This window comes from Canis lupus, chromosome 5, assembly GCF_011100685.1.
Source record: "Canis lupus familiaris isolate Mischka breed German Shepherd chromosome 5, alternate assembly UU_Cfam_GSD_1.0, whole genome shotgun sequence".
Classification (NCBI taxonomy): domain Eukaryota; kingdom Metazoa; phylum Chordata; class Mammalia; order Carnivora; family Canidae; genus Canis; species Canis lupus.
In genome coordinates this window covers 12,523,866-12,537,834 of record NC_049226.1, presented here as the reverse complement: position 1 = coordinate 12,537,834, position 13,969 = coordinate 12,523,866, and the positions used below count along the sequence as shown (strand labels likewise).

At 47.2% G+C, this 13,969-nt stretch overlaps 1 protein-coding gene and 1 long non-coding RNA gene across 2 annotated transcripts in view; one reads left to right on the top strand and one right to left on the bottom strand.

Annotated features, from left to right (window-relative positions):
- SORL1 (sortilin related receptor 1) overlaps window positions 1–12,573 on the top strand; it is a 156,851-nt gene extending 144,278 nt beyond the window's left edge. The window contains exons 44-48 of the mRNA XM_038535871.1: window positions 588–762; window positions 2,214–2,320; window positions 4,995–5,187; window positions 6,711–6,923; window positions 8,275–12,573. Of these exons, the coding sequence (XP_038391799.1) occupies window positions 588–762; window positions 2,214–2,320; window positions 4,995–5,187; window positions 6,711–6,923; window positions 8,275–8,342 (756 nt within the window). The 3' untranslated portion in view covers window positions 8,343–12,573. The remainder of the gene's footprint in view (window positions 1–587; window positions 763–2,213; window positions 2,321–4,994; window positions 5,188–6,710; window positions 6,924–8,274) is intronic.
- Window positions 12,574–12,647: 74 nt separating this feature from the next.
- LOC111095804 lies at window positions 12,648–13,428 on the bottom strand. The gene is made up of 2 exons (XR_005359137.1): window positions 13,338–13,428; window positions 12,648–13,041 (listed from the first exon to the last, which is right to left on the bottom strand). It is a non-coding gene; the product is annotated as an uncharacterized LOC111095804 (long non-coding RNA).
- Between the last annotated feature and the right edge of the window lie 541 nt (window positions 13,429–13,969).

The following is a 13,969-nucleotide window of genomic DNA, read 5'->3' as shown; positions in this document are numbered from 1 at the left end:
CTGCTTTTCCCTGCCTCTCCCTTGTCCTGGGGGTGGGTGGTTTTCTGTGCTAGGTTGCTGGCAGTTGGGCTTCTGGTAGCTGCCCCATGGCCTTGCACTTGCCCTTGCCCTTGCCTCTGTGTAGGTAAACGGCAACCAGGGAGACAGTACGTAGAATTTGTCCTCTTGTGTGTCTTCTGACCACACTTGGAACGATGACTGCTGGGGAGTCACCCTAAACACTGAATGAGAACTCTTCTTGTGCCTGTTCTCACCTATGTGCGGATGCCACGAGAAAAGTGACTTCCCAAGGTCATTTTTTGGGGTCGAATTAACAATTCTGCGCACGTTTCTGGGAGCGAGTGCTTGTTCCAGGTGCGGACCCGGCTTCCCCAAAGGCTTTCCAGAGAACAGAGCCAGGCTGCGGGCCTCAGAAGGTTGTTGCTGTGGGTCACAGCCCCTGACATGCTTTGGTTACATCGTCCGCCCCTGAATGGCAAAGAGTAAATAATAATAATAATAATAATAATAATAATAATAATAATAATAAATAAAAAGAAAATCCAAGTTTCTGGTTACCATGAAGGTCTCTTTTTTTCTTGTCCCAGTTATATGCAATTGCTGTTAAAGATCTAATAAGAAAGAGCGATAGGAGCTACAAAATAAAATCCCGCAACAGTACCGTGGAGTACACCCTGAACAAGTTGGAGCCCGGAGGGAAATACCACATCATCGTCCAGCTGGGGAACATGAGCAAAGATTCCAGCATAAAAATCACCACAGGTAGGGATCCCTGGGTGGCGCAGCGGTTTAGCGCCTGCCTTTGGCCCAGGGCGCGATCCTGGAGACCCGGGATCGAATCCCACGTCGGGCTCCCGGTGCATGGAGCCTGCTTCTCCCTCTGCCTGTGTCTGCCTCTCTTTCTCTGTGTGTGACTATCATAAATAAATAAAAATTAAAAAAAAAAAATCACCACAGGTAAACGGGAGAGCAGTTAGGGTCCCTCCACATGGCAAGGGACCTGCAGGGCTGCTAGGACACCCGCCGACACAGAACCTCTGTCCAGGACCGCTCGGGAGGTGCAGACTCCCCCACAGTGGGCAGCAGGGTGGGGGGCCCAGTGCCTGCACTGCAGGGTGGTGGACGGGGGTGGCTGTTCTCCATCCACTGTGTCTCTTTGCCCTCTCCTTTGCCCACCTGGTTTGGACCCTTCTAGGGGAGAAGAGCAGGAGGCCCAAAAAGGGTTAGGAATGAAAACTGGGTATTCGCTGCAAAAGCCACAAATGGGAACCTGGGGTCGAAGTCACATGGTTCCTCATGGCAATGATGTGTGGCCGAGGAGGGAGACAGTACCTGTGCAGTAGCTTGAAGGGGACTTGCTGGCCCCCCGGGGGCTCGGCAGTCAGGCTCTGGTTCTGGAGGAAGGTAATAAGCTCAGGTCCTGGGGCCGCAGCAGAGAGAGCAGCGGAGTGTCCGGGATGGAGGCTTAGCCCCACCGGGCCGGTGGGGTGAGCAGTGGGCCTGGGTGGGACTCACTGCGTCACCCCAGGGCTCCGTGTTCATGCACAGCCCCCGCCCCTCACCGAGCTGAGCTCTGAGGCTCCTCAGGCCCTGGGACGGGACTCGGGAGAGCAGGAACACAGGCTGGAACCAGAGCAGCACTCCAGCAGGGGTTTGAAACTGTGGCCCATCCCATCCCGTCCCTTCCCTTTCTTGCCCACCCAGTTTGGTTTTGGCCATCTGTGCTTCCGAGGGCCATGAAATTAGGAACTGTCCAAATCTTTGAATAAAGGTATTAATAAATCAACAACAAATGAGATGCCTCATTGGGATGTGTCTACCAGGTGCTAGGCTCTCTGCTAAGCAACACGTGTGTTTTATTTCTTCCTTAGTCTGGCCTTCCAAGTTAGTATTAGTTTTTTTCTTTTTTAAATGTTTTATTATTTTAGGGAGAGCAAGCATGAGCAGGCTGGGGAGGGGGAAGAGCAGAGGGAGATGGGGAGGGAGAGAGAATCCTGAGCAGGGTCCACGCTCAGCACAGAGCTCGACGTGGGGCTCGATCTCACGACCCACAGGATCCCGACCTGAGCTGAAACCAAGAGTCGGACGCATAACCGACTGAGCCCCCCAGGTGCCCCTCAAGTTAGCATTATTTAACCTCTCTCGGCCAGACAGGAAAACGGCGATTCCAGTATACAGCCACCGACTGCATGCTGTTTATCTTTAATTTTCAGTTTCGTTATCCGCACCTGATGCCTTAAAAATCATCACAGAAAATGACCACGTTCTTTTGTTTTGGAAAAGTCTGGCTCTGAAGGAGAAGCATTTTAATGAAAGCAGGGTGAGTTCCTCCCTCCTCCTCAATGACTTTGGGAATCTAATTGAAATGCAGTTTTAGAGATGAGCTTGTTAACAGCACGCTGGCAGAGATGGGGAAAAAGAACAGGGCAAGGGAGTAAACTTGAGGATTAAAGGACCATTTTCTGTGGGCTTGCTCATTAGCAAAATGTTTATACTGCCCATTAAAGACGAGAATCTCTGCACTAAGCACTTTGCATTCCTGAACTTGTCTTCCTCTAAAGACCGGGAAACGGGCTGGAACCCCCACTTCCCCCGGGCCTTACGATGCTGGGTGCATGCTGGGTGCAGCTCAACGTCGGAACCAGGGCCCCATCCTTCGCAGCCAGTCTAAGAGCTGGGCTGTGCCTTCAGTGCTAGGAATGACCTACAGCCTCAACCTGGCCTCGCCATTTCTTTCCGGTGATGTTCGAGGGAGTGGGATGTGCTTGTAGAGAGTCTGTTGACATATGGAGTTCCCCACTCTGTTTTGTCTTGTCATGGGCAGACCCATTACTGGATTCACAGTAGGAAGCGGGAGAAAGAGAGCGACATGGGGAATAGATCTGCCACCCAGAGGTGGACAGGTTCTTGAGTGGGCCTGGCTCATCCCCATGGTGGGCAAAGCATGAGATAAATCACCTGTGGCTCTTTCCGGGGGAATGGTGAAGGCACAGAGCACGCGGGGGTTATAAACAGTCACTGTGCATAAAGCCAGAAGCACAACTAGTTTAAACTTTGAAGATTCTCACAACTCTCCCAACTGAGACATCTAAGTAATCTACTCAAATTTAAAGCAAGCGTTTGAAGCAGTTCAAATCAAAAATACTCTGATTTAGAAAAAAGTATAGGTAACAAGAACCCCAGTAGCGGTGAGCAAAAGAAAGAAAGGACCCAACCTCACCGATAATGTGAACAACAAGGATAGGACGCCGTCCCATTAAACAGGCTACATTTTGGGGGACAAAGTATCACCAGCATGAGTCGTGGTCGGGGAGGTTAGCACCCTTGGAAAAATGAAGTGGTTCCGCCTTCTGTAAGGCACTTTCATGTAACGTATTAGGAACATAAAAAGCGTTCACACCCTGTGACCCAGCAATTCTTTCAGGATCTTTTTTTTTTTAAAGATTTTACTTATTTATTCATGAGAGACACACAGAAAGAGGCAGAGGGAGAAGCAGGCTCCATGCAGGGAGCCTGATGTGGAACTCGATCCAGGACCCCGGGAACACGTCCTGGGCCGAAGGCAGATGCTCAACCGCTGAGCCACCCAGACATCCCTCAGGATCTTATTCTTTTTTTTTTTTTTTTTTAATTTTTTATTCATTTATGATAGTCACAGAGAGAGAGCGAGAGAGAGAGGCAGAGAGAGAAGCAGGCTCCATGCACCGGGAGCCTGATGTGGGATTCGATCCCGGATCTCCAGGATTGCACCCTGGGCCAAAGGCAGGCGCCAAACCGCTGCGCCACCCAGGGATCCCTCAGGATCTTATTCTAAAGAAACAACGTACATCGAGAATTTGTGTATGAGGCTGTTCAGGGCAGTTCTATTTCTGATAGCAAGAAAAAGGGAATGACCTTAATGTCCAACAGAAGAGGACTAGTTAAATAAATGTCAGTGGATGTTTGTGTCATTTAAATGTTTTTCCTTATACCTTTATGTATTTTGCAAGAATTCTACAGCAAATATACATTAGATAGAAAATAATTCATGCTGGCTTATAAAGGAGATTACAGGAGTGGGGTTCCAGGTGGATGGGGTTGGGAGGCCCGGTTTGGAAGCTGGTGGTCATCAGGGGATCCCTCCTGGGTGGCAGCAGCCCGGCTTTCAGGTTGAGGTGACGGGTCAGTACTTCAGTCCTAATGGAGGGAGGGTTCTGGCATGAGCATGTAGCACGGCCTCCTTTCCCCCAGGCTTACAGTTCAGGGAATAGACAGGCCAATGGAATGGGGACCAAGAGACCGTGAATGCGCAGTGGGGCCTAACATGGGAGCAGAGATCAGAGAAGAGGTCTTTGGGAGGGGGGCTGGCGGGGTGGGAGTTGGTAGCTTTGACACCAGAATGCTCGGAGATTAGCAGGGCAGCCCAGTAGTCCGTTCTGATCCCAGCCTGATCTCGAAGCACCTTCTATTCAAGGCCAGGTTGGTCCAGTGCCACCATCAGCCTCAAGGAGCTAGGGAACGAGCCTGGGCTGCCAGTGGAGTTCCCACGCGCTGTTCTACCGAGAAATGTCCTGACTCTTCTTCCCCCACTGCTGGCATCCCCTGCCACCTGGATTTATTATGAGTCCAATCCCATTACAGCGAGCTATTGCTGAATTGTCCGGATTCTTTGTGGCATTTGATATTGTGTGAGATGAGTGGACTGTTGACCAGCACTTTGAATGTGTGCTGGAATATTTGTTAAAATGGCTTTTATGAAGGCTACACTTTTCACTTCCACTTTGCAGCTCGTAAGTGGGCGTGGTAGTTATTTAAGACGTTTGCGATGGGAAAATTGCCATTTTCTGAATCCACTATCTCAGCGGTAATGTGAAAAGATCTAGTAAGAAACCCGGAGTGCTTTAGCATCTAGAAAAGCCTGCAATAAGGAGCTCACATAAAGTTGGAACTAGTAATAGAAGCTGTCAGATTCCTTATTTAACTTCTTGAACAATCTTTCGTGTCTTTGTTTTCAGGGCTACGAGATACACATGTTTGATAGTGCCATGAATATCTCAGCATACCTTGGGAATACTACTGACAACTTCTTTAAAATTTCCAACCTGAAATTGGGTCATAATTACACTTTCACTGTGCAAGCAAGATGCCTTTTTGGCAGCCAGATTTGTGGGGAGCCTGCTGTCCTGCTGTATGATGAGCTGGGGTCTGGTAAGTCACTCATGTGGTCACTTTCCGTCTTCAGTTCTGGGGAACTAGATGAAGGATGTAGCAGGGTTTGGTGAATATGTATCTTCTTAAGTTTTTATTTGTTTGAGAGAGAGAGAGAGCACGTACATACTTGTATGTGCACAAGAGCAGGGGGAGGGGCAGAGGGAGAGGCAGAAAATCCCAAGCAGACTCTGTGCTCAGCACAGAGCCCGACACAGGACTCTAGATCATGACCTGGGCTGAAATGAAGAATCGGATGCCACCCAGGCACCCCAATATGTGTCTTTCTAAAGTGCATTTAAAATATTCTTTTTGGGGCAGTTGGGTGCCTCAGCTCAGGTCATGCTTTCTGTGCCTTCAGCTCAGGTCATGGTCCTGGGGTCCTGGGATCGAGTCCCACATCGGGAGCCTTGCTTCTCCCTCTGCCTGTGTCTCTGCCTCTGTGTGTCTCTCGTGAATGAAGAAATAAAATCTTTAAAAAAAATAATAAGAGAAATTAAAGGCATGCATATTGAGATGTTAGACTGGACTTGAAAGAAATGGCTGCTCTCTGGCCCCTGTTGATGAACATCTGGTTGGGATGAGTCCCTGGGTAGCCACCGAGCCTTCCCTGTGAGGCACAGGCCTCGCCTGTACCCCTTTGCCCGATACCAGGGAATAACCTCAAGCCTGACGAGACTCCTTATGGGACCTGAAAAGTCCACTGTGCTTCCTTGGCTACAACTGACTCCCAAGTTCCGTTTCCTGCCCTCTGCCTCAGACCTTCCCCAGGATGTTCTAAGACTGGCCCAAACCCAACAGGGGGATGGATGGCTTTGCCCTAGAGCCCTCTTGGGGCGGATCTACCAGTACATCAGCATCGAGCCGGCATTTGTTTAAGATACGAGGAAGTGAGCATCATCGTTAGGTCACAGGCACCTCACTGGCTCTACAAAGAGCACGTTAGAAATGTGAAACGTGTACCGAAAGGTTCTCTCTTTCATCTAAGTAAAAAAGCAAAACAAAAAAAAAACCCTCATAAAACTTCATGAGCTGTTAAGTCAGTGTTGCAGTAAAGGAATCTCGTTTGTATCACTTAATGGAGCTTCAGGTAATTGCAGTTCAGAGTGACTTTGGTGCCAAGTAGGGGGAAGTAATTGCAATCTCGTTAATTAGTGGTCTGATTTCACATCCTCTTATGTAAGGCAAGCAAGTGGTCTTAAGTAATAATGCTAATGAAATCAATGTTGATACCCCAACAAAGGTCTCCCTTCCAAGAGATTATCTAAATAAACAACAAGGCCGTGATTAGGAGGCTAATGTAATTACCGTATTTGCATGCACAAGGCCCGTGGTCTCGCAGCTCGTGGCACGGCGTCGGGAAAACAGGCAGGCATCGCAGGCAGGCACATGTCACGCCAGGCAGGCGGCTCGGGTAACTGTTGGCAAACCCGTAGCTGTTTTTGGTGGCGGGTGTCGAGCGGCCCGGTGGGTCCTTCCGCCCTCACGTTGGAGGCTTACGTGTTGGCCTCTGGCCTTGGCAGGTGGGGGCACCTCGGCGTTTCAGGCCGCCAGGTCTACTGACGTCGCTGCCGTGGTGGTACCCATCCTGTTCCTGATTCTGCTGAGCCTGGGGGTCGGGTTCGCCATCCTGTACACAAAGCATCGGAGGCTGCAGAGCAGCTTCACCGCCTTCGCCAACAGCCACTACAGCTCCCGGCTGGGCTCGGCTATCTTCTCCTCGGGGGATGACCTGGGTGAGTGGGGCAGGGCGCGTGGGGCAGGGCGCGTGGGGCATCCCCCCAGCTCAGACCCCGCAAAGCCAGCTCCTTGGGTAGGAAATACCTCTTCTGACGCTAGAGGGGTGACTCGTGAGCCAGGGATCTCACTGCTTTAGGTCAAGTCAGGTGGAGCCCTTTGCTTCGCACTTGCTTCTAAATTAAAATACCTGTAGTCCCTTCCGTGGTGTGGTCCTGGCCCGAGATCGGGAGCAGGTTTTGTGGAAGAACTGGTACAGGAAGGAGAGATAGGCCCTGGGCTGTGGGCACTCCCGAAGTATCAGCAGATCGTCAAGAATTTCTGAGCCCTCTCACCCTTCATGGATCTGGAGGTCTTGATATCTTTGAAGAGCCTTGTCAGGAGAGGAAGTCACGCTTTCCCAGATGACTTCTGTCCGAAGAAAGCCTTTCCGTCGGGCTGTCTTTCGGATAGCTAGTGAAACCCTCTCGGCCATTCTTTTTTTACCCATAACGTGGTATGGAAAAAAGAAATATCCCATTTAAAGTGTCTACGTGCTCCAATTACTAAATGCCAATAGAGCCAATAGACCACTTGATCTAATAAATCAGGTGTGTTTGGGGATCTTCCCCAAACTCATGATAAATGTGATTTTTACATAGCCATTTTTTTGTTTGTTTGTTTGTGAAATACTTGTGTATTCCCCGTTCATTGATCATTTGTATCAGCTCTGCACCCTCCTCTTCTCAGTTTCCTGTCTCGCTTCGTACAAGTATTTGGTCTGCCAAAATGAATGAATGGGGTGGGTTCTTTGCATCTGTTAGTGGGGACAAAAGGAGTTGGACCCATTGGGATACCACACAATGATCACTGAATGTGGATCACAGGATGGTACCGGGGGCTGCAAGGAGACATCCGTTAGTCTGGGAAGCTGTCCTTAAAGAGTTTAAACCCCTCTAAGATCTCTTCCCTTAGAGCGGTGTGGGTTCAGGAGGAGAAAAACAGATTATGAAATTTCACTGTGTGAACATAAGGTGTGGATCATTCAAATTAGGGGAGCCAGATCATCCATTGGGCTTTTGGGTAGGTAATAAGATTCTCCTTCCTAAGGGATTTGCTTTCTTTATCTGGCTAAGTTCAAGCTACCATCAAAATAAGCCCGGCCACCCGCTGATGGGGAAAAGATGACCCAAGAGTGTCAGTGGGGAGCTGAGCTGGGTTTTAGCTTTGGCTACCGTGCCTGGCGTGCTGTGTACGGATTTTCCGGGCTGGGGCTCTTGATGGTGTTGGGGGGTGGCTGGGGAGCAGTGGGAGCTGGGCTTGGGTGCCAGTCCACTGGAACTCACCAAAGACCTACTCTTTTGCCTTTAGGAGAGGATGATGAAGATGCTCCTATGATAACTGGATTTTCAGACGACGTCCCCATGGTGATAGCCTGAAAGCTTTCCTCACTAGAAACCAAATGGTGTAAATATTTTATTTGATAAAGATAGTTGATGGTTTATTTTAAAAGATGCACTTTGAGTTGCAATATGTTATTTTTATATGGGCCAAAAACAAAACAAAAAAAAAAAAAAAGGAAAGAAAGGAATGAATACACTTTGTAGTAATCAACTGTGAACTTCAAACCAGGTTGATTTTAGTAACCAAATTGCTTTGATTTCGTATTAATGTAGTCTTACAGGGCTGTGCTTGCTGGGCATGCTTTTAAGTCTGTGAGATAATTTTGGTTCAGTAAATTGGCCGTTCTTTTTATTTTTCTAAGACACAGAAATGTATTTAAATAAAAAACTTCAAGAGAGGGTGATGGGTGAAATCCCTCCCACCCCCGCTCATTGAAAGTGTGCTCAAATTTTAAATTTTGTTCGGATTTAGTTTCTATGAAAGTGTTTGCGTGTATTCGGGGAGGGGGGGTGGGGAAGGGAAGGTTCTTTTCTGTAATTTTGTTAATTTATTGGGACTCCGTAAGAGGCAAGGCTTTAGTGGTCATCTGACTCTGCACGTCACGAGGGGTCGCAGGGCTGAGAGGTGGGGACCAGAAGCAGTTTCATTGCCGTTCGCGGAACAGGCCGTTTTTGTTCGCTTGTGTGTCACTTAATGGTGTTTGGCAGGAGAGCACATTGACTCATTGCTCAGTTTCAGTTAAACAGAGCTGCAGCTCGGGAGGCCCTGCAAGCCACAGCATCTTCTCTTACGTTACTGGACAGAATCTCACTGTATACGCCTCTGCACAAGATGTAGCCTTCGGCGCTACACGATGACAGCACTGCTTCGTTATACACTGGTGTCATGGTCATTGCCACGAACGACTCTGCTCGTGGGAGAGTTCCAGATCTGTGCCATGATAGATACACTGGCAGATCGAGTACCTACTTTGTCCTTTGCGGATATGTGGTTTTTACTTAACCACAGAAGAATCTCGAAACCTCGAATGTAAAGTTTTATATTTATGTTGAGGGTGGCCACTTACTGTCTTGAAAGCTCTATACCTGATATATGCAGTCATTTTGAATTGGGTCAGTGCCTTCTCTCTCTCATTCTCACTCTCTCTCTCTCTCTCTCTTTCCTTCCCCTCCCCTGTACCCCCACCCAGTGCAAAGAGTGCCATTCACACATGGATACAGGAGATGGATGGATTTGAGACCATTCTGTCCAATTGACAGTCGCAGCAACACTACAGTTTATTCTGTCTGTAGAACAAACTGAGCTTTTTATTTTTTTTATTTTTTTTTATTTTTTTTCAAACTGAGCTTTTTAAAAATTTTTCCTTCTGCCTTTCAGTGCCACCCCGGTATTCAGATCATGGCCACTTGATAGGTTTGTGGAATCCACCATGGATTGATGCTCGTAGGCACCAATGTCCAGTGCTGCCGTGACTCCTACTGTATGAGCCTCACTGCAGAACTTCTCAGCGGAGAAGCCTTGAGCTCTGGGGATATTCCAAAGTCATATTTCTGAATATGCATCCTTTATATGCAAGCTTTGTAAAGGCCCCATCTCCTCTGAGGTGCACTGTATCATCTTCTCACAAGTATTTGCTTTCTTTAAACCAAAAGTATCATTCTTGTGTGAGAATATAGTTTTGTTCTATCTAGTGATTGCCTGGAAAACAAAGAGCCAATTAAATTCTTTTAGTTTAAAAAATTTTAATTTATATATATATATATATATATATATATATATAGAACAAAGAGTATTTTAAACTGTAGACACGTGGTATGTCACGTGCTAAGGCCCCATGTTATTTTAACAAGTGGTGATCACGATGAGCCTCCTCAGTTTTTTTTTTCCCCTTCCTCTATGACTTTTTTAAAGAATGGCATTTCTTTGACTTTATCCCGTCTTATCTTGGAGTTTTGTTCAAAACTCCTAAGCGCTGCCCCCCCTCCCCTTTAGTGAAGCTCTTTAAGTAGCTGAAAGATGAATAGTCAGGTGGGAGGCAGAGTCATTTAATTGAAGCACTAGAAAGTATATTTTCTTCTTTTCTTTTTCTGCCGACTTTTTGTTGGCATTCGTAAAAGCTGATATAAAAGGCTCTGAGACTTCATTTTCCATTATTCTGTAGGCAAGCCTTTTTCCAGAGCCTGTGACTCCGGTGGACAACGTGAGATATTTCTGAGCATCCGGTCGTTGTTAGCAGTGCCTCCCAGGGCCAGCCCATAGTACTGTATAGACCGGCCATTCCTCTCCCCCCCCATGCTCCCCCCAGAATATGCCACTGTGCTGTTTGAGAAAAAGCAGCCTTTTAGGGCTAGAGTATTTTCTATAAACAGAAGAGCTACGTTTCTGAAGACTAAGCTAGGTAGATGCAGCTATGTGTAAATTGTATATTTTTATGAACTTTTCACGCACGCACTCTTCCTTCTGCATAGTTTGGTGGGCTTTGGGTGTACACCTGCCATCTGCAAGAGTCCAGAGGTTGGAGTGGCCGTAGGAAATGAGAACACAGAGTATGTGCAGCCTTTGAAGGGACCCGATAATTGTCTTCACTGTGACTGATTGGAGCCCCTGGTGGTTTGTGAAGAAGGGGCTTTTTATTTTTATTTTTATTTTTATTTTTTTTGTACCTTTGTTGGAGATGCCACCTCAGAAGTTCACACTGTACCAGGAAAAGATTTCGTTCTCTCCCGGCCCACGTTAGAGTGTCCGAAGCCCACATCCACGTGGACTACATGGGCCACCAACGGACCACTCCAGTTTGGCAGGCAGGGGGATTGTGTACAGATTTTCTCTGGAAGCTGAGTTTTGCCCCTTTGTATCTTGAATGCCCCTTGAGCCTTGTGAGATACGGGTCCAGGCGGATGAAATGACAGAGAGTAGAATTCTGCAGAAGAGTCCGGGGAGGAGACCTGTCTCTGCAGATGACAGGTGAGAAGCTCCACTAAGTACTGGCTGCGCTGACATACTGGGTACAAGGTTATATGATGCTGGGTAACTGGATGAAACTTTGGACTTTGGGAAGAGAGGTGGCTGGGATTCCATCTCTGCCCATATCACTAGGGACATTTAGGTGGGAGAGGTGTGGGACACAGCTCTGTGTTCTCTCCTGCCCATCATCCTGGCCTACTAGATTTAGGCTGTGCTTCAGCCATCTAAGGAATGTAACCCGTCTCAAACAGTGGCCATTTGGGGGAGACCTGGGGAGAGTGATGGTGTGGTTAGGCTCTTACAGATAATCACCCACTCCCCCTTGGAGAATCGTGCCGTCAAATATTCACCCAGTGGTCACTCCATCCTGTAAGATTACAGTCCCAGTACATCCTTAAGGGCAGATACCTCATCTTGTTAGCTTTGGTTGGTCACTCTCCTACTCACGGGGTGATGGTGAATCCCCAAGAAGATTCTTCTCTTCCTCCGGCAGACCTGGGAAACCCCTCAGAGAAGGGGTCTGGAAGAGAAGTCAACTGAATACCATCTCCATATTGATTTTCAGAATTGACTCTAAAACTCTGTGCAGAATCTTCACTTTGTTGGGATTGTATCTTGACATTCCTAGTATGTTATTTTTATTAAACTGGAGTGTGTGCTGCCTTTCAGGTACAACTTTTGTGTAATAAGAGCCAGTGCATTAAGTTTATATAGACTACTTTCTATGCAAGACTGAGATATGGAATAGATAACAAGAGGTACGGATAGTTGGGTACGTAGACAATGAGCATGTTCTCAGAATGGAAGCCACCATCGGATGTGGGTTGAGGGAGGATAGGTTGTGTATATGTTTCCGCCCACTAATTTCGAGCAGCCATATTATGAAGTAAATCCTCAGAGCCAAGTAACCTAAGAATGGTATTCGTTTCATGTTATAATGACGCAAATGGGATAAGTGTGAGTGCTGAAGTGGAACATCATTCTCAGATATTCCATGTCATTTCTCATTTAAAGACTCTTGTTATGAATTATTAGAAACTTTAGGCAAAATTGAAGTATTGGCAGCAAAATAAAGGCCTACTCTGTTCTTATTTAAAGTGAAACACTGTATTCTTGTTTCCCTCCAAAGTGAAATTAGGCATTTATGATTTCAATCGCCTTGATACGTTTCCAAATCACCGATTTATGCTGAAGATTTTACTATATTGTTGCACAATTTTACGATAATTTTTGCCTCAATGTCAACTTTTTTCACTGAATAAAAATTTAACTGGGTCAAGGAAACACCTCTACGAAAATCTACTCTCTGCGTGTGTCTCGAGTTATTCTTTTGAGTGCAATAAAGATGGTTTATACAGTCTCCGAACGCCATTCGATTTGCCTGTTTTAGAAGGATGTTTATTTCATAGACGAGAGAACACAGAGACCTGGAACATTTTTGTTATTAACAAGGTGGTCTCAGGTGGTGGCTCCTTGAAGAACACGATGCCTTTGTGTTGGCTGAGGAGTGGGGAGATGTCAAGGCGGCTGTTTTGAAGTAAATAGAATTATTCCACGGGAGCAGCGGCTCCCTTAAAGCTGTCACTACATTTGCTAAGACACCATTTGCTAAGAAGGCAATTTTCAAGCCTAAGAGAAGAAAGCACAGCAGTGTGATGCGCTGTGTGCCAAAGAGCACTCCGAGGAGGTTTCCCTGGGAGGTGGAGTCAGAAGAATACTGCGTGCTCCTCTGATGGGTAGATGAATGGCAGGTGGACCCATCAGTCAGGACTGGAGGATATGGAAGGAGGGGCACAGGTGTTTTTAATTCAACACATCTGCTAGTTTGCTGCTTTTGTTTAAACACTGAGCCAAAATAGAACTGAAGGACTACCATCCCTTTTTGTAGGAGATGAAAAAGAGGCTCAGAGAGGTTAAGTAACTGGCGTAGGGGAAACCAGAGTGTGAGGGCAAAACCAGCTCCCAGAGCTAGGGACTCGTAACCCCAGATGCTGCCCCCCTGCCACGGTTCAGTCAGAACACGGTCCAGCACCTCACACCCTGAGGAATCCCAAGCATGAGTGTACCTGGTCATGGCCTTGCCCGAAGGTTTCTGGGCTTGGATAATTTGTCGACACGTTAGTGAGTTCATCTCTTGTGGGCAAATGCAGTTTAACCAAGCTCATGAGACTGATCAGCAATGAAATAATGCCCATCTATTAGCTCATCACGGCCAACAGTCCTGTCACATAGGATGTTAGCACGGCCAATGCATTCTCCCCCTATAGGGCCATCTACCCAGGAAGCCACACACAACTAGAAGGTTGCTTAGTGACATAGACTCAGAAGAAAGGAAATGGGAGGGATCCAGGCGAGAATAGTGGTTGCCCAATGAATATTGAATGAACGAACAAATGACACTCCACTATGAGAATAATCTACTCCATATGAAGTTAGTATTGGAAACTTTCCGGTTGTGACTCTCTGTATCCGTTTCTATTTAAGAAAGTCTTGCCAGTGGGGACTTGATCCTTGAAGTCCCTTCAGTAAAGGTTCCCCTTGACAGGGCCTGGGCACTGCCCGTATCTGCCACTCTTTTTTTTCGGGGGGTGGGGTGAGGAGGTTGTGGTTGAGCACACTCCTCCCCTTCCACTAAAATATATAGCTAATGTGAATCAAGTCAGACTGGGTTACCATAAAATCTGGCTTGAGAACCACT